At 45.8% G+C, this 24,443-nt stretch overlaps 1 protein-coding gene and 1 long non-coding RNA gene across 18 annotated transcripts in view; one reads left to right on the top strand and one right to left on the bottom strand.

Annotated features, from left to right (window-relative positions):
- The window catches only part of LOC137538435 (uncharacterized), a 407,510-nt gene that overhangs the window by 183,927 nt on the left and 199,140 nt on the right, over positions 1 to 24,443 (bottom strand). The gene's annotated exons all lie outside the window — the stretch shown is intronic.
- Positions 1 to 24,443, top strand: part of SOX6 (SRY-box transcription factor 6) — a 605,164-nt gene that overhangs the window by 525,743 nt on the left and 54,978 nt on the right. For 15 of the 17 annotated variants that reach the window (XM_068260626.1, XM_068260625.1, XM_068260627.1 and 12 more), the window contains 3 exons: positions 3,881 to 4,030; positions 20,150 to 20,330; positions 22,929 to 23,107. In XM_068260626.1, coding sequence (XP_068116727.1) covers positions 3,881 to 4,030; positions 20,150 to 20,330; positions 22,929 to 23,107 — 510 coding nt within the window. The remainder of the gene's footprint in view (positions 1 to 3,880; positions 4,031 to 20,149; positions 20,331 to 22,928; positions 23,108 to 24,443) is intronic. The other 2 variants (XM_068260639.1, XM_068260632.1) reach the window with 1 other exon arrangement.

Here is a 24,443-nt window from a genome sequence, read left to right as displayed (position 1 = left end):
CTATATTGAGAAAGAGAATTCTAGAGGTGAGAAACAATTGTGAAGAGTCCTGTATTTGGGAATGTGAGAAGACAGGTCTGGAGAACAAGAGAAATTTTAATTTCTTTCTTTATTTCTTTTATTTAACACATCAAATACTCCGGAGAAACGTGGAACGCTGGCCATCTATCCTCAAAACTAGCCTTACATTAGACTATTGGCAACAAGCCACACAAAACATTACCAGACTTTCCAAAGGCACATCACATTGGGAAACCATGCTTAAAATCCTGCTTGATTGGTATATTACTCCCAGAAAACTCACATGTGGGGGGAGAGGGAACTTGAATACATGTCCTTTGGGAATATCTGCTCATTAAAGCATTATGGGGTCTAATATTTACTTAAATTACAGGCATAGTAGGAAGAACAAGAGAAAGTTGCGTGCAAAGGCAAGGTTGCAGTTGGACCAGTACCTCTGAGGACAGCAGAAACGCTTTGGCCTCAATTCACTAAGCTTAACTCCTGTCTTTAATAACTCTTCTGAGCTGTTTTACAGTTATCACCATGGTGATATAATTGTGATAACTGTAAAACAGCTCAGAAAAGTTATTAAAGACAGGAGTTAAGCTTAGTGAATTGAGGCAGGTTAGGGTTAGAGAAGTGAAGTTAGTCCTCTAGTTAATTGGCAGCCAGTGGAGGATATGGCAAAGCCACATCTGAGAAGACAGATGGATGAATTACCGTATTTTCTGGACCATAAGACGCACCTAGGTTTAGAGGACAAAATCAGGGGGAAAAATATACACTAAACCTGCTGCATCTATGGTGAAGGGGCATCTTGTGGATTATGCCCCCTTTGTACCTCATGTCCCCTTGTACCTCTTGTGTCTCCGTGTTCTCCTCTGTCCCCCATGTGTTTGCCTCTGTCCTCCTCTATACCCCTTTGTGTTCTCTATGCCCCTTTGTGTCTCCCTTGTGTCGTCCACTATGTCCCTATGTGTCCTCGTCTCCTCAGTCTGTCCCCTTGTGTCCTCCTCTGCATGGGCATAGTACAGGGAGTCCCTGACATTACGGTGGGTTGAAAGTTCGTATTGGCAGGCGTTCACAAGTCAGGAATTTCCTGCATTTGTACTATAAGATGCAGTGACTTTTTACCCCACTTTTGGGGGAGAAAAAGTGATTCTTATAGTCCAAAAAATACAGTAGGTAGCAACAATTGGGATGGATTGGAGAAAGGCTATTCTGTAGGCGTACAGTCTGTTACCTACCATGGAGGATGTTACACTAATCCTGGTAGGATCTAGTCTCAACCATGAAGTCCCAAAAACATAGGAAAAACTATTTGTTGGATGTTGGAGAGTTCAACAATCTAACAGTGACATATTCGTTCTGGTAGAAGGACCATCTTACATCGAAAATTGTCAGCCATGCATTCAGGGTTTTCTTTTTCTTTTTTTTCTTGGAATATGAAAAATTCTTTCTTCTACCATGAAAATTATAATTGTTCCCAGAGTCACCTCTTTGTGTTTCCAACTTCAGAAAGGCCCCAATTACTCATTGTCAGTGTCGCAGAGCCTTTGCTCCATAAATAAAGAATCATAGATTTGCATATTTTATTTAGCACAGTGGCAAATAATGTTCCTAACTAGGTCTCGGCTGAATATTCCTCCTCTGGCAGGAGAGCCGAGCCCCGGGAGGGATCTTACAGGACATTTTGCAACAAAAGAAGTGGGAAGAAAAGAGGGAAGAAGAAACAGACCGAGATTCAGATGACGGTTTCTCCTGGATTACATATTTCAGACTTTTTGTGGAGTTAATGAGTATTAGGAAACTTCTGAGCAGTGTAATTGTGAAATGTACAAATGGTTGGGCGTAATACTGTTAGAAAGCTTTAAATCTGCTGAGACCATTCACAAAACATCAGCTGTAGACTGCAGAAGCACCAAACGCATAGATTGACGTTGGTCCAGGAGCTTTCAATGCATTACACAGAAGAAAAACGTACCAATACTGTCCAGGTTACCAGGTCCAGGCTCTTATTTCCATTAATACAACGTCCCAAAGCATGGCAATGACTTGTAAGTTATGGTAGTGTCAGGCGATAAGTTCCCCAAGGTGTTTGGACCAGGGCTGGTTCTAGTAACAATCGGGCCCCCAGGCAGATTAACCTGGGGGCCCCCCAACAGACCATCCTGACCATAAAAGCAGTATTAGGGGCCCTTTGATTCAGCCAAATTTTCCCCTAGGGCCCCTGAACCAGCTACCCCTCTTCCCCCCAGATCATAGCCCAACTTAACTGTGCCCTTGGAGGCCCCTGTGATGTCTTCGACAGAGGCGTGCGTCCTTCATTACTCGATTGCAGGGTTCCTTGGGAGCACAGGTAAGTTGGGGGGAGACACCTTGGGGGGCCCTACAGGCTCTGGGGCCCTAGGGTGATTGCCTTCTTTGCCTCTATGGAAGCACAGGCCCTGGTTTGGACATCTCATCTTGGAGCCGTCATATTAACATAAACTCATAATCATCTCAGCACACAGCTGGCATAGCTGAGCTGTAATCTCCTCATATAGCTGTACCTTTTCATGTTATAGACTCACAGTCATCATCATAGAACAAGTATCTTATCTTGGCTCTGTCATGTGATTGTAGAGTAGTCATGTGATCACAGAGCTGTCACCTCATCATAGAGCAGTCATGTGATCATAGAGCTGCCATCTGATCACAGAGCTGTCACCTCATCCTAGAGCAGTCATGTGATCATAGAGCTGCCATCTAATCACAGAGCTGTCACCTCATCCTAGAGCAGTCATGTGATCATAGAGCTGCCATCTGATCACAGAGCTGTCACTTCATCATAGAGCAGTCATGTGATCATAGAGCGGTCATGTGATCATAAAGCTGCCATATGATCCCAGAGCTGTTTCCTCATCATAGAGCAGTCATGTGATCATAGAGCTTCCATATGATCCCGGAGCTGTTTCCTCATCATAGAGCGGTCATGTGATCATAGAGCTGCCATCTGATCACAGATCTGTCACCTCATCATAGAGCAGTCATGTGATCATAGAGCTGCCATCTGATCACAGATCTGTCACCTCATCATAGAGCAGTCATGTGATCATAGAGCCGCCATCTGATCACAGATCTGTCACCTCATCATAGAGCAGTCATGTGATCATAGAGCTGTCATGTGACCATACAATCCGATGTCGCTAAATCTAATATACATTCCTTTACGTTGTTTCAACAAAAAGTATGTCAGACCCAACGATAAGTAGATAAGTCCAACATACTTTCCATCAACCCAAGCAGCGCAGGGCCCCATAGGCATCTGTCGCAATGGATATCAATGGGGACTAGCAAAGAGGAAGTGGAAAGATACAGCGTATCCTAACAACTGGGGTTGTTTGATTTTGGAGCTCGTAACATTTAATTATCAGATTTTCAGGGATGGAAGTTGTTGATTTCTTCTCCTACTGTTCCATAGAATCACATAATTTGGCACTATTCGTGTCATGTAAGCGTTTTATGTTTACACGTTGAGAGTGGTAATGGTTCCGTAAAAGCTACATTCGCACACTCCTGCGCAGGGGCTGCACAGTGGCGTCCAGCACAGGACTGTCATTTTGCAGCACTGTGGTTTTGGGTAACACGACATGCAGGGCTCTCCACCTGAAGATCAAATCGAGGAATGATTGTGCTGAGCAATAGCTCGGAGGGGAACAGTGCTGCGATATTGTGTCAATCAATACAATGTGTCATACAGGAAGAGCACAAACCACATGGAGCAGAAATAGATGTGGCGAGGTTGATCTTTCTCTGAGAGGAAGAAATAAAGCGGTTCTCACAATTGACCATCAACTTAATGTTTTTCTCGTCTCTTTCTCTCTCTCATTCTCAGCAGCTGTATGCCGCTCAGCTGGCCAGCATGCAGGTCTCCCCCGGTGCCAAAATGCCCTCCACACCTCAGCCCCCCAACTCTACCGGAGCCCTGTCACCCACAACCGTCAAGAGCGAGAAGAGGGGGAGCAGTCCCATCACACAGGTCAAGGTAAATCACAAAACCGTGTTCTCTGATGAAGCGGCCTGCTAGGACAGGATGTGTTTTCTAGGGCTTGGCTCCAGGGCTGTCTTTACTAATTTGTGCAATCCTGACTTGAAATAAACTCTAGCACCCCTTGCCTTAGGTCAAAGCAGATCATAGCGGGGGATAACAAAATAGATATTGCAGGTTTTGTTTTTGTTTTTTTTGTGTTTTTTTTTTTGCTAGATTAAAAATGAGACTACCGGTATCTGCTCCACACGTTCACAGACCTCCAGTGGCTTTCTTACACCCAGCCAGTCTGGAACACGCCCTCTTTCTTCAGGTAAAGCCACGCCCCTCCTGCTGACTGATAACCTATTTTTGCTGTCACTCTCTGCTAGGGAGGTGTGGCTGTAAACTGACTGGGTAGCTGGAGGTTGATTAGGTGGAGATGAGGCTCTGTAAATTGGCGCAGCAGGTACCTTCCTTTTATATTTTACAAAAATTGAAGTGATTTTTAAATAACTTATTAATGCAAAAAATGTTAATTTAAAATACGTACAGATAAAATCTACATTTCATCCACATTAAAATGCACTGTAAATTACTTTACTCCTACGTTGCTGTCACTTACATTAGGTAGAAAATGGTTGACCGATCTGATGGATTTTAGACTTATCCATCTCCTCATGGGGAATGCTCAGTATTTACCTTATACATTACAAATTAATCTATAAAAAGATGTTAGCCAGCTTCCCGACTCACTATTTAGACAGGTGGACTGTGCAACTGCTGTTCAGTAAGAGCTTTTGTAAAGAAATACCTGAGAATCCTCCTTGAGCAGATGGACTAGTCCAAAACCTGACAGATCTGTCACATTTTTACTACCTACTGTCAGGGACAGCGAGTTAGGAAAAAAAAGTATTTTATATTGCATTTTACTCTGGAAGGAATCTACATTTTATATGCATGTATATTAAATTTCATTATTTATTGTGATAGTTGTTCTGTTAAAGAGGATCTGTACCATCAAAAGATCCCCTGGGGGGTACTCACCTCGGGTGGGGGAAGCCTCCAGATCTTAATGAGGCTTCCCACGCCGTCCTCTGTCCCACGGGGGTCTCGCAGCAGCCCTCCGTACAAGATGACGTCATTATTTACCTTCCCGACTCCTGCGCAGGCGCTCTGACGGCTGTCGGCTCCGAACTACACGGAAATACCCGATCGCCGTCGGGTGTGCTCTACTACTCCATGACGTCATCTTGTACGGAGGGCTGCTGCGAGACCCCCGTGGGACAGAGGACGGCGTGGGAAGCCTCATTAAGATCCGGAGGCTTCCCCCACCCGTGGTGAGTACCCCCCAGGGGATGTTTTTGAGGTTACAGAGTCTCTTTAAGTTAAATGTAAAAAGAAAGAAAACTTTGCCTAAACTGGGGTTCTAATAAAGCCAGCTTGTCATGTATTTTTTTAAACCCTCAGGCCTGGCTCACACTGCAAGAGCTTTTTTTAGCGCTAGTGATTTGAAAAGCTCTTGCTAATGCAATGCTATGGGGATTTTCATAAAATCACATCGCTCCAGTGAGATCACACACATAGTATTACATTAGCAAGAGCTTTTCAAATCACAAAGCGGTTACAAACATATTTTTTTTCCCAGACTGGATCTTATCATAACGTTTTATTGAAATGTCTGTGCTTAGCGAGCCAGCGACCTGCAACAAGCATAGAGCTGGGAACTATCTATTGTTATGATTATTGTTATGGGTTTATATAGCATCATCATCTTCTGTGGTGCTATGCTGTGAGATACAGACCTGGCTGGATTATACAGAGGAGTCATACAACATGAATTTCTTAGTACTGGTGTAAGCCCTATCCCATAGAGCCATATCAACCCATGCCATGCACTGATCAGGATCAACCAGTCCGAAACAGGCAGTATGTATGTTGGATTGGTGTGCCTGTTGTACAATTTATACACTGCAGGCTCATTATACACCTGCAGTTCTGTACGTGCATAAAGGCATGATTTGCATATTCAGGTGAGATGCATCATGGGAAATCACAGTTGCTCATTTACAGCTGAATAATTGCAAATACCTTCTGTTTTAAGAAGGTGAAATTACATTTAGCTTTACAAAAGTAAAGAATCAGTTGCTTGATAAAAAGCCAAACATCTACAAACATAACAGCTTTATTAGGCGTCCATATTATTATTACAAACGTGGGTGCTGTTTAGGAGACACAAATTGGAATCCGAGAGCCCACAATGGTGTAGCATGTTAGGTTGCAGGTGTTGAATAATAGAGATGAATTAATTATACTCACAAACATGGGTTACCATTCAGGCAAACACTATATAGGCAGGTGCGGAGGTTGGACATGGCCCCACTCGGGTTAAGAAGTTGCTCTCTGTTGACAGGAAAAATGGGGGTTGCACCCCTCCACCAATGGTGGACTATGATATGAACTGTAAGTAGGGACACAAACACCAGTACAAGTATAAAATGTATTAAAAAAATGTTTAAAAGAGGAGGTAGTGGTGAGCTTACCTCCCCAAAGTAGACACAATTTTCTTGATTATTGTCAGCAAATAGCTTTATTCATATATTCTACAATGCAACGCGTTTCGCAGGTTTAATTCTGCTTCATCAGGCAGTAATTGGCGAAACTAGAAAAATTTTGAAACACTTGGCTAAATAACTGTAATAGTGGTAATCAATCAAACTAGTAGTTTCTCTATAATAACCATCTGTATCAGTCTTATAATATCACATATACTGTAGCAAAGCCATGGTGTTAAATCAAATTAAAAATGGCAATAATTATATATATAAACATATAATACATAAAAAGTGCAAACTGTCATATCTAAAAGGTATTGCTAGTGGAATATATTTCACTATATGTCTTCACATCATAGACTGTGCAGGAATCTAATAAGGCCATATGATATACATATATATTAAAAGTTGTGCTCCATAGCTTAGGCAAGCATACAAACCTCTTTGCAAGCACATAAAATACATTTACATTGTGCAGAATCCAAGAAAGTGTGGAGTGGTGAGAAATAGATTGTGGTATAAAACTGATGCTAATACTGTAATCGGTGCATAATCTAAAGTGCTACAGTGCAAGGATTAGTAGTCCTTATGTACCATACTTAAATATAGCTAGTAGATTAACTACTGGTACTTAAAGATCGCTCCACGCCAATGGGCGTGGCCGCCGCAAGAAACCCCAGGACCGCCTAACGCCAATTGGCGTCAAGTCCTGGGGCTCTGTTTTGCAGGAGATGGCGCGCATCTCCTGCTCGGGGGGGCGGAGCTCCGCCCCTTCTTCAGTCTCCGAGCGGCAATCACCGCTCGGATGACTGTTAGACGGCTTTACACGTTGTGCAGCGCTGCGATCAGCAGCAGCGATGTACTGGGGACACCCGTGTGACACCGCTGTCCCCTCCTGACTGTCGGCAGTGATCGGCTGTCATAGGCTGAAGCCTATGACAGCTGATCACATGGATTGGCCAGCGGAGGGAGGGGGGAATATAAGCTAAAGAAAAAAAAAAAAAAAACATAGCAGAATTTATAAAAAAACAAACAAACATTAGGGCAAAAATAAACAAACAACTTGGGGGGGATCAGACCCCACCAGCAGATAGCTCTGTTGGTGGGGAGAAAAGGAGGGGGGGATCACTTGTGTGCTGTGTTGTGCGGCCCTGCAGCTTGGCCTTGAAGCTGCAGTGGCCATTTTCACAAAAATTAGCCTGGTCTTTAGGGGGGGTTTCCACTGTGGTTCTCAAGTGGTTAAGGAAAGATTATTATTATTATTTATTAGATTTATATAGCGCCAACATATTACGCAGCACTGTACAATAAATAGGAAAGATGCTGCTAGAAAGTACACTGACAAAAGATGCTGCAGTGTAAAGGTTAGCTTGGTAGCCCATTCATGGAACTTTTTAATGTACCAGTACTTTTACAGTATAGATTTCTAGGGGTGATAACACACATATGCATCTGAGGTCACAGTCCCACCCACTTGCCACTACAGCTGAAGTGCAAGCCTAGAATCATGAGTGCAGAGATCTCACCACTGGAGTCTTTGAGAGACAGAACAAAGTGTTGGCTGGGTTAGTTTTCCAGCCTTCACTAAACACTGAAATACCAATAAAAGATGGAGTGAATCTTTAAGGGGTGAACCTTGGGAGCGGGGAAGACCTACTTATCTAAGAAGAGGGACGCCTCTGCATCCTACAGAGGCTTCCCGTGTCTTCCTTGACGCTGCTCACGTGGACCCTCCAGAACATCGTGGCCATGCTTCTATCCTGGCATGAGCGCAGCCTCACAATGCGACCTTACTTGCACTGAGGTACAGTACGGTCACACTTGTGCCTGAAGAGAAGCGTGTCCCCGATCTTCTTACCAACAAGCCCTTGTCGGCTTTCTTGGGGGGTTTGCGCTCCTCAACTGGGGTCTGGAGGATGGCGTGGGTGGTCTCTACAGGATCCAGAGGCTTCCCTCTCCTTAGGTAAGTATGTCTTTTTAACCAAAGGATCGCCTCGGGTACACTTTAAGGAGTCAGCAGAAGTGGAATCCAAGCTGAACACCAGAATTGTGGTCCTCTCTCCAGTTTTCCACAAGTAATCCTGTAGTAAGGCGGTGCACAGAGCAACGTCACGCCTGCGATTAAACAACGTCTCGTATCACCTACATAACATCTGCATGTAGTTAGAAGAGACACAGCATTAAAATATTAGGGAAATAAATCAACTAAGATGCTTTTATTAAAAGGGGAACGGTTGCCATGGGGAAGGATGATGGATTTGGTAATGAGACGTGTTTCAGACACCGGGCCAAGGACCTCAAAAGTCTCCAGACGTTGCTGCTGCGTAAGAAGATCTCTGCGCTCCGCCAGCCCCGCACAGATCCCTGTTTACCAGATCGCTATAAAATAAAGAAATTTTGCAAACGCCGACGCCATGGAGAGGAGAGTACAAAAGTGGAACGACTCCAAAACAAAGTTTTCCTAAAGTCACACACACGTTCGGCTGCAGTGGACCAGGGTGAAAAAAAATAAAAGTAAATAATTTTAAGAGGGCAAAGAACATAAAGTGTGTTTTTACAGTTGTGCTGCGAAGCTTAATAACCAGAGTGGGAAGCGTTCCTGGCACCGAGCGCTCTGACACCGCAAGCTGTTGTTCGAAAACTGTGCTGCAAGCGGGCGAAGGGGCTGCCAACTCCCCCAATGCTGACGGCCAAGACCCTTGTGTCATTTGTTTGCTGGTATTTGGCCTTGGCTGCTGCTATTTTATGACCGTTGGGAGCCTTCTGTGTACGCAAAAACGTGAATATCGCCAACGTACAGACCCCGAGAAACAAATGGTCATTAAAAGTCGCCACCTTGGGAGCCGAAAAGCCGGTTAATCTAGCGGCGTCATTTCCTGCTGAATCAGCCTTTTGTACTGTGGGAAGAACTCGGGGAGGTGTGCAGACGTTAAGGAAGAAGATTCCTCTGAATCGTGGCCATCCTGCGGTTTCTGGTGATTAGTCAGTCAGGCTGCTGACGTGCTTGGAACCTTCGGGGGATTGGTCAGCCGCTTGGGAGGAAAATGGATAAAGGATGATTCCAAGAAAAGTCTTGGAGAAGGACTCAAAGACAACAAAATCTACCAGTAGCACCAGAAGCATTGTTGCTTGAGAGACATCAAGTTCCTCCGAGTTTTTCCTAAGATCAAGCGTTACAAGTATGGCCAGATCAAAGGAAGGTTTCAGAGTCCTTCTGTGTAGAACTGCTGCCTCATGATACCACCACTACCCTCATAAGTAGACTTGAGCTTCAAATTCAACCTTGCAGACAAATTATCATGGATTTGAAACCAAGCTGATTAAATCCAGAAGCTGCTAATCAGTTAAATGGCAGCTGGTTAATGGAAAGATCCACATTTGAGGAGGGTCACGCAGATCAAAACGTTGTGCTTTTGTTCTGTGGCACTATTCAATAAATTGGTCCACAGTTGCCCAAATGCAGGTCGAGACCTAGACATTCCTTTGTTGGCTTAGTGGGCAGGTTAACTTGCAGCCACTGGGGTTCATTGAATCTGCTTCCAATCCCTGACACTTTGCATGGAAAGTTGAATTTTCATCTAATTTCTATGTTCAGTAGACCTGTCAAGAAAAGAGTCTAGAAACAGCTTGTCAGACTTTTCATATTTTGAAAGTCTTGGCGAAACAGAAGTTGAAGACTATTGATGATCAATGGGAAGCAAGTCATTTCGGCTTGCATGAAAATTTCATGGGCCCTGGTCTACTTTAGGGGAGCCAGCAGGAAACCTCATAGGGAACAGTTCTCCAATCACAGCACCCTCTACAGCATGAAGTGAGCTGAATAGTGTGGGCGTAGTTTACTACAACCTATCTGAAACCTAGCACTTCGAGAGGCTGCCGTCTACTCAATCACATTCGAGGAATTTCCCTATGAGGTTTCCTGCTGGGTCCCCTAATCTAGACTGGCGCCATTTCATGCAAGTTATATTCAGCTTGGAATTGGGCCAATCCAATAAACAGGAAGTGTATTTGATTGTTCTAATGAAAAACTGTTTACATTACATTGGCATGTGAGGTGTAATTATATGTATCTCACTGACCATCTCTATTGAAGGTACTAACAAGCAGAGAGTTTGGTGAAGGAATCACATGTGCAAGATGGGTGTTAGGGTGGATATCATACCTTCTGAGAGCTATTGTCATGCCCTACTTTTTCTATACATGTAAAGTGCAAGCTCCTATGGTGTAGAGACCGATGTGAGTGGTTCCTTGTTCTCTGAACATACCAGGAAGTCTGTGTAATTTATTTTAATTTGGGAATCCATCTTCTGGGCCCAGCTGATCTAACGCCGCCTGCGCACCACAAATGGCTTCCCCGGAACTGGCACCATGTGTCTTTGGAACGCTCGGCAGTGTCACATCTATATAATAGAAGCGTATTGTTGCTTTCCACATGGAAAACATGGCTGGCGTCGCGCTCAGATCACCATCTGGCCAGACACATTTCAGCGCCGTTACCATGTGCCAAAAAAGTAAATAAAACATTGTTTACCCTGGAAGAATCAAAATATGTATCTTACTACTCTTATTTCATGGTAACCTCATGTGTGCGCAGATTGTCGCAGTAAACACATCCGCCGGCAAGCAGATGGCCCTGGGATGGCAAGGATCCCTCCCGCACACATAGCGAATACGGCAACCTCTGTATTATTATTAATAATACTGTCATAATCTAATATTATTATGATTCTGTGCATCGCTGAGCCTGGATCTGCCTCCACACAGGAAGTGATGTCACAGATCCCTGAAACCCCTGGAAGTCCAGGATACTAATGGACCTCGTTCAAGACCTTTTCATAGATAACCAACCTTCTTTGGGTCCTTCCATTTCCATTTTTGGTGGAGCTTTCTCTCCCCTAGTTTCACATAAATTTCCTCTTGCACAGGTACACTCTTAACTACGATTAAGGGCAGATGGTAGGCCCGATACGCGTTAGTTGATCCTGTGATTTTATTGCCTTGTCTGTGGATTTTTCAAATAAACATTTCAGCCTTTTTTTTACCTCAACCTGTTCTGGTTTGCGGATCCTTTTTGCATTTCTCTACTGCTATGGCCTGGCTTGCCTGATCCTGCACCGACTGGTATGATGGTTGGGGGTTGAGCATCATGATCCTCCTTACTGCCTTCCATTTCCAGTTACTTGGATTCTGTCATTACAGTGACTCATAATGGCGGGAAATGTGTGATCAGGCTGGGAGTGGGCATACCATTGTTGTATGCCAGTTGGTCTCATTTCTCGATACTATCACTCCAACATGTTACAGGTGGTGGAAGATAAATGATTTAGTAGAGGAGCTCAGAATTCAGAGTAGTTGTTTAATAGTCGTATGAGGATAATCCCTGTGGCTACCAGAATCTCAGGATCATCTAAGGAAAGAGAAAGTCCAGAAGCCCATTAGTGCATTATTTATTATTTAGTGTACAACTAATATACCCACAAAGGTGAATTGCAAAGCCTTGCAATCACTGTCTGAGCCTCAGCTTGGTTCTCCAGGTCTATTAAACATAAACTGGTTGGTCGCACTCCTTGAAAGTTCTTTAGGATAGACAGCTAAAAAACAACTACCTCCCAGCTGAGGTGTAAGTTGACAATAACGAAGGGTAGAAGAGCTCAAACATAACACAGCCAGATAGAGTTGCATTTTGATCAGAATTGACCTGAGAAAGCGCGCAAGCACCCGCAAAATGTGTTGTCTCTTTTTAGTACTTAAATATATATTTTTTGACTGGCCTTGTTCTTCAGGAGAGGTAAGACCAACACTGCTTCTCCCTTTTAGACTGTTTTTAAGAGTTTTATCAATACTGGGTGCCTTGTTCTAGTCAGTTTTTTAACATATATATATTTACTGTCTTGCGGAGCTAACAGTGAAAACCCTTGGGCGCCATACCTTTGTTGCTACATCTCGCAGAACGCACGCTACATTAGCACAAATGGTGGATAGCACAGCGGCAGCCGGACTGTAAAGAAAGCTCCGCCTGGTTTCCCTTTACATTTATACTCAGAATTTCAGCAACGTATTCACGTGAATCCGGCCGGTACGCCGCAGCTTCAAGGGTAATTTGCACCCCTTATAAACTTCATGATCTGTACAGAGGATCCTTCACTGCAAGATGCTCCATCCTCGTTGTCTCTTCTCTGAAGCCATGATTAGAATCTTCCAAACCTCACCACTGCCATTTTGCCAGATGACTTATGCCAATTCCGCCAAAGCGTGTCGGTATGTATGAGTGATACATGCATCATGACTTAATGCTTAACGGCCCGTGCTTTACTGAAACTTCCCAGACCTGAAAAGACATCAGGTTCTCGCCAGAAATATAAAGCGCTGGACTTACTCATAAGGAGAAACCTCCCTGGTCCTGTCCATACAACATTTTTTTATTAGCAGGACTTGCAGGAAGGAGCTGGAATCGGGGGTTTAGGTGTTCTTGGGCTCCTTTTTAGGTAAAATATTAAAACTGAAGTGGTAGAAATGTTAGACTACAACACTGTGGGGTATATTCACAACACTTACCTCAAGAATTATCTCTCCTTACCAATTTCCAACCTTATTCATAAGGTGGCACTGTTTTAAGCTACCTGAAGTAAACCCGAGGTATGCTAGAAGCTGACACTAACCAAACACCTCACCATGTCTGTATTTGGCACTATCACCTCACCACACCATGTGAGAAGGTGGCACTATCCAAACACCCCACCACACCATGTGAGAAGGTGGCACTATTCAAACACCTCACCACACCATGTGAGAAGGTGGCACTATCCGAATACCTCACCACACCATTTGAGAAGGTGGCACTATTCAAACAGCTCACTACACCCAGGGCCGGATTACCGACCAGGCAACAAAATCAGTCGCTAGGGGCCCCATTCAAAGTCAAAGGGGCCCCATCAGCACATAAACCAGCCCTCGCCATCCTGTCAGAGGTGGCTGGATGGTATAATGGTTAAAGGGACTCTGAGCAGTGCAGTAACTATGGAAAGATGCATATCATTTTAAAGCTCTCTTTCTCCTCTTTCCAATGATATATAAACCACCGCCCTATGCTATTTTCGTGATCGAAATCGTGGCCACTGCAATTTTGCGAAAATAGCGAAAACTAAAAGGCATAGGGTGGCAGTTTATCTATCGTTGGAAAGAGGAGAAAGAGAGCTTCAAAATTATATGCATCTTTCCATAGTTACACTGTATTACACAGGATGACTTTTCTCCAAAGTCAGCAGCTCGATTTAGCACAATGCAATGAAATATAAGGAACTCAGGGGGATATAATTACAAACATCATACTGGTAGGTGTGAGGATGTAATTAATTAGTTGTGGGTTTGCTTACAGGCATACCCACAGGCACTGCTCGGAATCCCTTTAAGGGCTCTGCCTCTGACACAGGAGACCAGGGTTCGAATCTCGGCTCTGCCTGTTCAGTAAGCCAGCACCTATTCAGTAGGAGACCTTAGGCAAGTCTCCCTAACACTGCTACTGCCTATAGGGCGTGTCCTAGTGGCTGCTGCTCTGGCGCTTTGAGTCCGCCAGGAGAAAAGCGCGATATAAATGTGATTTGTCTTGTCAAATGATGCCGTGCGCTGCTGATTGTCTTCAGAGCCAGGCTCTCCTCCTAGGTCCCCCTCCTGCTACTGTGCGCTCTGCCGCTGCCCACTCCTCCCTCCCTTCCCCCAGAGAACCACAGCTGCAGCAAGAATGATAGCAGCAGATGGAAAACGCTCACTCACCTATCCATGATCCAAGCGATAGAGATCCCGTCATCTGAAACCCATCTGTCTCTTCTACAGTGCAGCCGCTCGTTTTGAACTTCCTGATTCTCAAATCAGACAGGAAGTAGGAAGTAGTAATAGTAGTAGTAACAGAGCGGCAGCACTCTAGAGGAGACAGATGGGCTCCAGATGACGGGACCTCTATTGCTTGGATCGCAATAGGTGAATGTAAGTCATCTGGCTGCCTTCTCTACTGGACTATCGTATTCACTGGGATAGAGGCTGCATGGTGGCTGTCTAGTTAGGGAGGAAATTGGTTGTTTGGTGGTAGAGGTGGTTATGTAATTCTGTCTGGGAAACGGCTTCCGGTTTGGAGTTGTCCAGAGCTTTCTGCTATTGCCAGGCTGGAGATGCAGGGGAAAAGTGCTGCTGCAGGGATATCTGATGCCCTCTTCACAGGGGTGCCCCAGCCCCTGAGTGCAAATGACCCAGCCATTCATCTCTCACTCTGCATTTTGCCGCTGCTATTCCCTGCATTGTGCACCCACAGAGGAAAGCGGGCTGTTGCCCATAGCAACCAGTAGCTCGGCTGCCCCAGTGTGTGCGGCATGTTGCTGTGCAGCTGCATCTTCTGATTCTTTTACGACATGATGGGGGGACCCAAGTCAGTTGCTTTGCTTAGGGCCCCATTTAGCCTTAATCCGGCTCTGACTACACCACGTGAGAAGGTGACACTATCCGAATACCTCACCTTACCATGTGAGAAGGTGGCACTATCCAAACACCCCACCACACCATGTGAGAAGGTGGCGCTATCCGAATACCTCACCATGTCTGTATTTGGCACCATGTGAGAAGGTGGCACTATCCAAACACCCCACCACACCATGTGAGAAGGTGGCGCTATCCGAATACCTCACCATGTCCCTATTTGGCACCATGTGAGAAGGTGGCACTATCCAAACACCCCACCACACCATGTGAGAAGGTGGCGCTATCCGAATACCTCACCATGTCCCTATTTGGCACCATGTGAGAAGGTGGCACTATCCAAACACCCCACCACACCATGTGAGAAGGTGGCGCTATCCGAATACCTCACCATGTCTCTATTTGGCACCATGTGAGAAGGTGGCACTATCCAAACACCCCACCACACCATGTGAGAAGGTGGCGCTATCCGAATACCTCACCATGTCTCTATTTGGCACCATGTGAGAAGGTGGCACTATCCAAACACCTTACCCTCGCCCCGCATTGAGATGAATGGAAGTGTTCATCTCAGTGCATTTACCGTCTATGTAATATGAGGAACTGCCTGAAGTATGTTCGCTTAGTTTTCCCTTCTGCTACCTGAATTTGGTAAGATTGTATCATTATTAGATGCCTTTATTCGTCTTACCAGGAACTGGAAATGTTTTTCCTCCTTAAATGAAATAAAAAGTTTTTGTGCAGTAGCTGCATTGCTTATTTGTGAGTTCTTGGCCATTTATTCAATTCACTTTCTCTCCTAAGTTTTCACCTAGGAGGTAATTTTTCATCTTCTACATAAAATAACTTTGTAGCACTTTGCACAACAAAAAGTAGGTGAAAATGCACTGTCAAAATTATTCTGATTAATATCTTGCTTGCTGGTGACTTAAAAGGCATTTTATTGATAAGGTGTGAAAATATCACCTTGTATCCCGTAAGGCCAGGGCCGGATTTACCATAAGGCACTGTAGGCACTTGCCTACAGGCGCCTGATGATGGAAAGGTGGCTCACTCCCCTCCCCTAGTGCCTTCCTTCCCTATGCAGAGTCCTGATGAGAGTATAAATGAGAGGTTACCTAATTCTTAGGGGCACCAGTAGCTACCTATGATAGGCAAGTCATTATTATCAGACTATTTTTATGTGGGGGTGTGGCCTGTGTTCAGGGGTGGAGTTTAGGGCACAAGAACGGCTGTGCCTACAGGCCCTCTGAGTTGTAAATCCGGCCCTGTGTAGGGCCTTGTGGTTGGACACAAACCTGAATGTAGCTTAATATTTACTTTAAAGCAAACCTGAAGCAAAGAAAAAAACAGATACCGCTACCTATGGAGAGCGAAGGCTGTGGGTGCTATAGACCCTTCCCTTTCTTCTCACGGTCCTCTTGTTCCAGTGCAGTAACCCCCTTTGACCCATGGGTTGTGCTGCTGCAGGAGGCTTCAGAAGTCATTGTCCCAAAGACAGGCGGCTCGGCACTGCACCTGCGTGTGCGCGCTCTCTTGCACATGCCCCCCAGTACAGAGCCGCCCGTCTTGGGGAACACTCCGGCTCCTTAAAACATTTGAAGCCTCCCCTGATGGAAGATTTGAACAGGGGTAACAGTGCTGGAATGAGGGGACCGTGAGAGGAACAGGAAGGCTTTTGCAGAGTTCCCCAACCCTGTCCTCAAGGCCCACCAACAGTGCATGTTTTGCAGGAGACCACAAACATGCACAGGTGAGGTAATTAGTGACTCAGCAGAGCTGACTAACTACCTCTGTGGATTTATACAAAACGTAGTGTTGGTGGGCCTTGAGGGCAGGGCTGGGGAACACTGCTCTATAGGACCCAGAGCCTTCCCTCTCCACAGGTATCTGTTTTTGTTTTCTCTACATATTCACTTCAGGATTGGTTTAACCGGATATAGCACACGTCCTTCCACACATCTCCAGTCCTCGGGTAAAGTGAAATCCGCAGATACAATATTGTGCACGACAGGCTCGGAAACACCAGCTCAGCAGATGTGTCCCTGGAACTGATTTTATGGCCTCGCTAACCACCCCGTACAATAAAACAATGAGAGTTTTTCCCTGGCTGGCATTTACGGCCTTCTTGTAATTCCACATGACTTGCTTTTCCCATGGCGCGGTCGCAGCAGCGTAGGCACACGGCCTTGGAAGCCTTTCCATAGCTGAGCTGCACAAAACACGAGTGATTCAGCACCCAGCGGTCAGCGTGCAGCCAGATGGAGGCGCCCCAAACTAAACCATCCACAGCTTAGACTTTCCTGCCCTGGTGACGGCAGAAGCTGTGGCTGACGCCGGGGGAGAGAGTTTGTTGTCCGCACCTCGCTGGTAACCATGTGGGTCGAAAGCAAAGCACTCGGGGGGTTTCCCCACCAAACAAATCAACCTTTATGAGATAATTTTTCCAGTGCTTCTGTGATTATTCATGAAGTGTTAGGATGTCCTAAATCCATCTCTGTCAGCCTCCCTGCGCAGCCTGTGCTTCATGTCAAAATTAACCCCACTGTCACCACCGCCATCCCTCTGCTGGAATCAGTGCAGTTCAGCACTTGTCTGGTGGTGCAGGTGGTTCTGGGTAAGGAGGGTGCATCGAGGGCATGCAGGGGTTTACAGAAGTCCATTCATTGTAGTTTCCCTGTCTGGTACGTCATATCTTTAGCAGATGCAAAAGCGACAGGCTTTATGGCTTTTAGGTGAGGATAATACTGAGAAGCTCATTCTTTGTGGTCCAAGCAGAAGTGGCAGAGGTACCCATGTTAGGTTTAGTGCATCCTAAGGCCTTTATCAGGATTCATATGAATTTTGTGGGGTCCATACAATGTACACATGATTTGGGTCCCCAAGTAAAGCTCAACCCTGGGTTGGTGCTTAGTATTACTTGCACCCCCATGATGGCCTCAGAGGTAACAATAATACATTTCAAGCTCCAAAAGGCCTTTTTCACACTAGCCATGCTGTCTGCAGGCTAACGGTTGTATGATAATGCAAGCGGTTGGCAATGTTTTTAACCACTTGAGTGTCCGTGCTTGCACGCAGTTCAGTCACACAGCAGAAAGAAAAACCTAAACATTTATTTCACAGCTGAGAGTGGCTGTCTTTGTGAAACAGACACACCCCCACTGTCTGTGGCAAGTACTTGAAAGTGCCAACCAGGTGCACAGGAGCAGCTGACAGGCGGGGAGTGTAACGCCTGCAGCTGTGCATGTAAAACAGGCCTAAGTGATCAACTTGTTACTTCTATAATATATAATTATATAATGTTAACTGTCATGCAACATGAGCAACAGCACACCTACAACCATCTAATACAAACCAGTAACTTTCCAATAGTAAGAATGACTGAGCTCTGCAGATAACAGATAGAGATGGTCAACATGATTCTAACGATTCTGGCTTGCAAACAAATTTCATTGAAAATCATCATGAAGTGCGTTTGATTAACCTCCCTAGCGCTCTGATTACGCACGACCGCGAGATAGTTTTTGTAACCTAATTTTTTTCTTCCATGTAGCTAGCCTAACGCTAGCTACATGATTCCCCCCTTCCTGCGGCATTCCCTACCTCTTCCAATCGCCGCCGGCGATCATACCCATCAGGAAATCCCGTTCTGAACGGGATTTCCTGCAGGGCTTCCCCCGTCACCATGGCGACGAACGGAATGAAGTCATTGACGTTGTTACGTCACAGGGAGTCCCGATCCACCCCATAGCGCAGCCTGGCAGGGATTGGCCAGGCTGCGCAAGGGGTCTGCGGGGGGGACTCTTTCGCGGCGGATCGGCGGCAATCGGAAAAACACGCAGCTATCAAAGTGCTAGCTGCGTGTTTCAAAAAAAAAATTATTCAAATCGGCCCACCCGAGCAATCCACCACGGAGTTACTGGACGAGCCGAGCTCGTCCGTAACGCCCAGGTGGTTAACCTTTTCCAGCCCTATGTCAGGCTATATCCAACATTGGCCTATTCCAGTATAGGCCAATGTTGGACATAGTCTGCTGCTAGGTGGCGCTGTTGCTGGATAAAATCCGATACAGTGTCACCTTCTTCAGATCCAAATTTTGGACTAGGTCCGACACTATGATTGCACATATCTCTCTTAACCCCATCCCCAGAACACCAGAAAAAATAAAGGCGGACCAGAACCTTTAAAGAAAAACATTTTTGTTACAGCTAATACAAATCCTGCAATAAATCTGCAGTGTGTCTACTTCCTGCTTTCATGGAAGCAGACATAGGGTTAACATCCTGTTATTACCAATGAGCTTCTCTGCCGTGGCAGAGGAGATCCCTGAGCTCAGTGGAAATTAGACAGGCTAAACTCTCTAAATACATACAGGGTGAATTTCTCTGTTTTCCTTCTGGCCAATGCAAGACTTCAGGTCCACTTTAAGTGCTGGGTTGAGACATGGGTGATCGCAAAAATGTATTAGAGAGGGTTAACCCAACACCACGCTGCATACAAGCTGCACACTTTGCATGTCAGCGGTTGCATGTTATTGACCATCTCTAATAGCAGATGAATGCACAGGGCCGAGAAGCAGGGCCCTTTGCTAATAGGGAAGTAACAGCTCGGAGTTCAGCTGTCTGGCTCTATGGCTAGGGTGGCTGGATGGAGTTTCTCTGCAGCCAATATAAACACCAGCAAGGTGAAGAAAAATTCCTGATATAATATTTAGACCTTTGCTTCAGATAAAGCCACATCTCTGTGCAGAACAAGCGCTATTCTGTTCCCGCACAGCCGCCACTCAGCGCCTCGCACAGCCAGAGCAGAGATTTGAATAATTCTTTGTGAATGCCCCGGGTTAATTTAGATCTTAGAAAACACATTAAGAAGTGAACTATAATGTGCTGTAACTCGGATTTTAATTTGGCAAGAAGAGAGCGTGTTGATGTAAATAGGGAGAATTAATGAGGCTCTGTGAGGTGGCTTCTTCCTCGAGTGCGTGGATAATTAGCTCCCTTTGTTATTACCGCCGCAGATAGCAGCATTGTCTGGGAGGTGTAAAACATCCGCCTTGTCTTGAGTGCTAATGTGGTCCGTTTATCCTCTACTAATCATTGTTTATGTGAAATCCCCGCAGGACGAAGCCGCGCAGCCACTCAACTTGTCGGCGCGACCGAAGACGGCTGAGCCCGTAAAGTCTCCCATGTCTCCGACGCAGAACCTCTTCCCTCCCAGCAAAACCAGCCCAGGGAGTCTGTCCAGCAAGAGCGGGATTCCCAGTCCAATCAGCGGAGTCCTAGGCCGAGGCTCTTCCTTAGGTGAGTGACACAGGCCAAAGCCAGGGAGTGCGTTTACACCGTGCGCATGATACCACATGTGGACTCACTGCCCGCACAGCTGCTTCGGCATGCTGGCATCTCAGCGTCATACAGGAAAGTGAACGTGGCCGCATGACATTATGGGCATTGAGTTTGCATTCGGTATTATTGCAGAAAGCAATGCGAATAGTACGTACGCATCCTATGTCTTGTGGGAAGCGGGCAGATCACAAAGCTTAGCCTTAGGTGTAGGGAGTGGGTCAGTGCGATGTTAAACTTCCTAAACTATGAGTAACTAATCTTATGTACATAAAAGAACATTTAAAAGGATTCCGTGTGTAAAAACGTTTACTTTCAATGCAGAGAGCAGTGAAAGTTTATACTGCTCTGCTTTTCCGCAGATGTAACCATCGTCAGCCAGGAGACCCTCTCTCAACTCCGCCCCCCCTGCCTCCTCTGGTGTATGGACACATCGCTGTGGCAATGGCTGAATCACTTCAGGAGAGGAGGGAGGAGGAGCAGAATGAAGAGCACCAAGAGCCTGTAGCTGGCAATGCGCTCTTTACTGCTCTCTGCATTGAAAGTAAATGTTTTACACGCAGGGAATGCTTTAAGATCTTCTTTTATGATCTTCTTTTATGTCCCTAAAGAGTAAGTACTTACATTTTAGTTTAGTGAGTTTAATCCCACTTTAAAGCAAGTGTAAAGTCAAATTGAAATAAAAAGTCAGACACTTTTCTATGAAGAGGGAGGGCTCTGGATCATATAGAGCCTTCTCATTACGATCACGGTCCCCTCATTCCACCGATGTCACCCCCGTTCAAAATCTGCTGCCATGGGAGGCATCTGCTGCCATGGGAGGCTTTGGGAGCCTGAGTGTTCCGGAAGATGAGTGGCTCTAGATTGCACATGTGCGTGAGGAACATGTGCAGTACGGAGCAGCTTGTCTTTAGGAGCTCTCAGACTCCCAAAGCCTTCAGAGGATACTGAGAGCTGTATTAGACCAATTGGTCGTAAAGCTCTTGCAGGGGTGACAACGCTGGAACGAGGGGACCATGTGAGGACCAGGAAGGCCCTATTGGACCCAAAGTATGTTTTTTATTTTAATTTCACTTCATATTAACTTAAAGGCAAAGTTCACACTATGCAAATTGCAGAACATTTGCGTTACCATGCTGGGATCAAGCAATGCAATGCACACCCTGCAGATTAAAAACGCACACGTAATTTCATATCATGGACTTTACAGCATGGACATGGTTATGGAACGTGCACGTTTTCACACACAGTGTTTTTGTGAAATGGGGCAGTGAGGAGCCGTAAACAAGGGTGACTATTTTTACCAACAATAAAGCGTCAGATTGTTGGGCGAGTTAATAGTCCTCTGATAAACAAGTGCTCGTTCTATTTTTACACTCTCATCCCTCATGAGATTATTCATAAGTTTGCAGCGGTGATTCAGTTTTCCGCCTCCAGCAGCAAAACAAGTCGGCCTTCAGGGGAGTGAGGAATGTGACACGCCAGTAACGCTGTCTGAGGGGGAGGGGCGCCATGGGGCAAGAGGTGCCATCACTGTGCTGGTGAGGCTCAGCTTACATGGCACCCCATGGGACTGGCTGCCAGCCAGAGCCGCACTGGCGCTTATTTCTTTGCTCTTTCCTTGAAGAGCAACGATTTAAGTATTTGCAATGTGGATCGGCTGTTTTGAGGGGTTTGTCTGTCTTTGAAGGTTCAAGCTTCAGGGCTTCCATTCTTGATCATGTTTACCTGAAATATGTACAAAGTTGTCTGACGCTCACTGCATGCATGCTCGTTCAAGAGCAACAGATCACTAAAGGTGGCCATATAGCTATTGATTTTGCGGCCCGATTGACCATCTGATTTGGCAATTTTATGAAATCGAATTAAAATTCGGTGCCACAACAGGTATGCTCGATCAAAACTTGCATACTGGGAAATCTTGTGACAACACGGTGGTAAGGACACGTGATATTGCGACCGACAAATGCAAGGGAGCCCCTGGGCGTTGTACCCACATATAAATATGCCCCATCCTTCTCCACTGCCAGGCACGAGTATGTGACATCTCACGGGCTATGCGTGGTAACCACGTGGTGGGGAAAGCAGCGGGTGAGACTAGGAGCAGCTCGACAGTCATTGCAGCTGGAACAGGCGAGATGTGTGTGTGTGTGTGTGTGTGTGTGTGTGTGTGGTGGGGGGGGGGGGGGGTCTGACTGCACATTAACATTTGTGGCGGCAGCGGCAAGGTTGAAGTCACAAGGCTGATTCCTTAGAGTTTCATGCTAAAATCCATCATGAATCGGCCTGCAGTGTATGGGCAGCCAACAGAACTCTGGTCGGATGTGTCTCTTGGTCGTTCTGCCCATACAGCGCAACTTAAACAGTAAAACAAATTGAAGAGCAGCACCTATTCTTGTGTGCAGTGTGGAGCTGTCTATGGGATCCCCGATCCCCAAGTGTTGAACAGTCACGGACATCTAGAAGAATTCAGGGAATTAACACTTGTGGCCACTTTCATTTGAGTTCTTTCATTGTGAGTGGAGTCAACCTTTAAGGACGCAGCAATTTTTTTTACAGATATCCTATCAAGTCTTAACTCTCCGGCGCTATTTGGGGATCAGGACACGGTGATGAAGGCCATCCAGGAGGCGCGGAAAATGAGGGAGCAAATCCAGCGGGAGCAGCACCAGCCGCATGGGATGGATGGGAAAATGCCGCTCAATAATCTGGGGCTGAACAACTGCCGGAGCGACAAGGTAATCTCGCCACCAGTGAGTGTCTCGAAAAGATCTCACACAGCTGATAGCTCATGTCCCAATGCTGGGCATTCATTGTATATTTCACACATAAATTCCACGCCCACTGCAAGAGTTGCATGCAGCAATGAAGGTTGCAGGTGAAAGATGGTATAATAATAATAATACATAAAATAATCCAAACATTTGTATAGCGCTTTTCTCCTGTCACTCAAAGCGCCCAAGAGCTGCAGCCACTGGGACGCGCTCAAGAGGCCACCCTGCAGTATTGAGGAGTCTTGCCTAAGGACACCTTACTGAATAGGTAATGACCCTAGCCAGGATTTGAACAACTGGTCTCCAATGTCAAAGGTGGTGCCCTTAACTAGTACACTATCCAGTCACTCCAGGGAAGCAGCAGTATAAGTCCCGTCTGCCACACAGAATGTAAGTTAGAGTTGTACATCTTCCCCACATCCTACAATCAGATCTGAACGGAGAAGAAAGCTGCTGTTTCATACAGCGTTATTATAGGTCTATAAATGTATTCGCTAATAGGCGTCCCACAGATACTGACATTTCTGTCCCACACTATACTGTACAGTCTGATTGTAATGGATGTAATCACGAACATAGGAGGGCAAAAAGGCTTGAACTCTGTGTGCAGAGAACTGTGGTCATTTGCTCTTTCTTGCACTTTAAAGGTTAACTGAAGTGGATATGGAGGCTGCCATATTTATCTCCTTCATGCATCAGTAGTGTCAGCAGGACATCCAGGCAAAGTGCATTGATTAAAAAAATTAAAATGGCAGCCTCCAAATTGGTTTATGGGCCTAAAAACTCAGGTAAGGTGTTGCCTGCGTAACATTTTTCTTTGGAGGGAAGCTACCGTACACAGGCATTGACAGGCTTTAGGATTCCCCATCTACAGCCATATTGGATTGTTTTATTATTATTTGGTAACCCCAGATTAGAGGCCTGCCCTGCGCAGGTCTACTTTTTCAGACCCACACCCCCGCTACCCGCACCTGACTCGCTTTCTGGGATATCGGTTACCACACCCGACCTTCCTGAATCGTAACCCACTTTTCAGGCTACCTAATGCAGCCATAAGGAGCAGGCGCCATAGATAGCTGCTATAATTACCTGTCCGGACGACTGGATTGGCTTCTTCTCTTCCTCCATAATATGACGTGTGATTGGGGCCCGGAGCATGGTGACAGCGTTACAGCGCTGCCCTGTGATGCGGATCACCCCTCCTGCAACACTGACACCATCATCTGGGTTACGATCATATGTCTTATTATGTGATCGGAAGACATGTCGGAAGTGCAGTGCTGCCCCGGTTGGAGGAAGA

Source organism: Hyperolius riggenbachi, chromosome 11, assembly GCF_040937935.1.
Source record: "Hyperolius riggenbachi isolate aHypRig1 chromosome 11, aHypRig1.pri, whole genome shotgun sequence".
NCBI lineage: Eukaryota > Metazoa > Chordata > Amphibia > Anura > Hyperoliidae > Hyperolius > Hyperolius riggenbachi.
The sequence above is the reverse complement of the archived record's forward strand: the minus strand, read 5'-3'. Positions and strand labels throughout refer to the sequence as shown.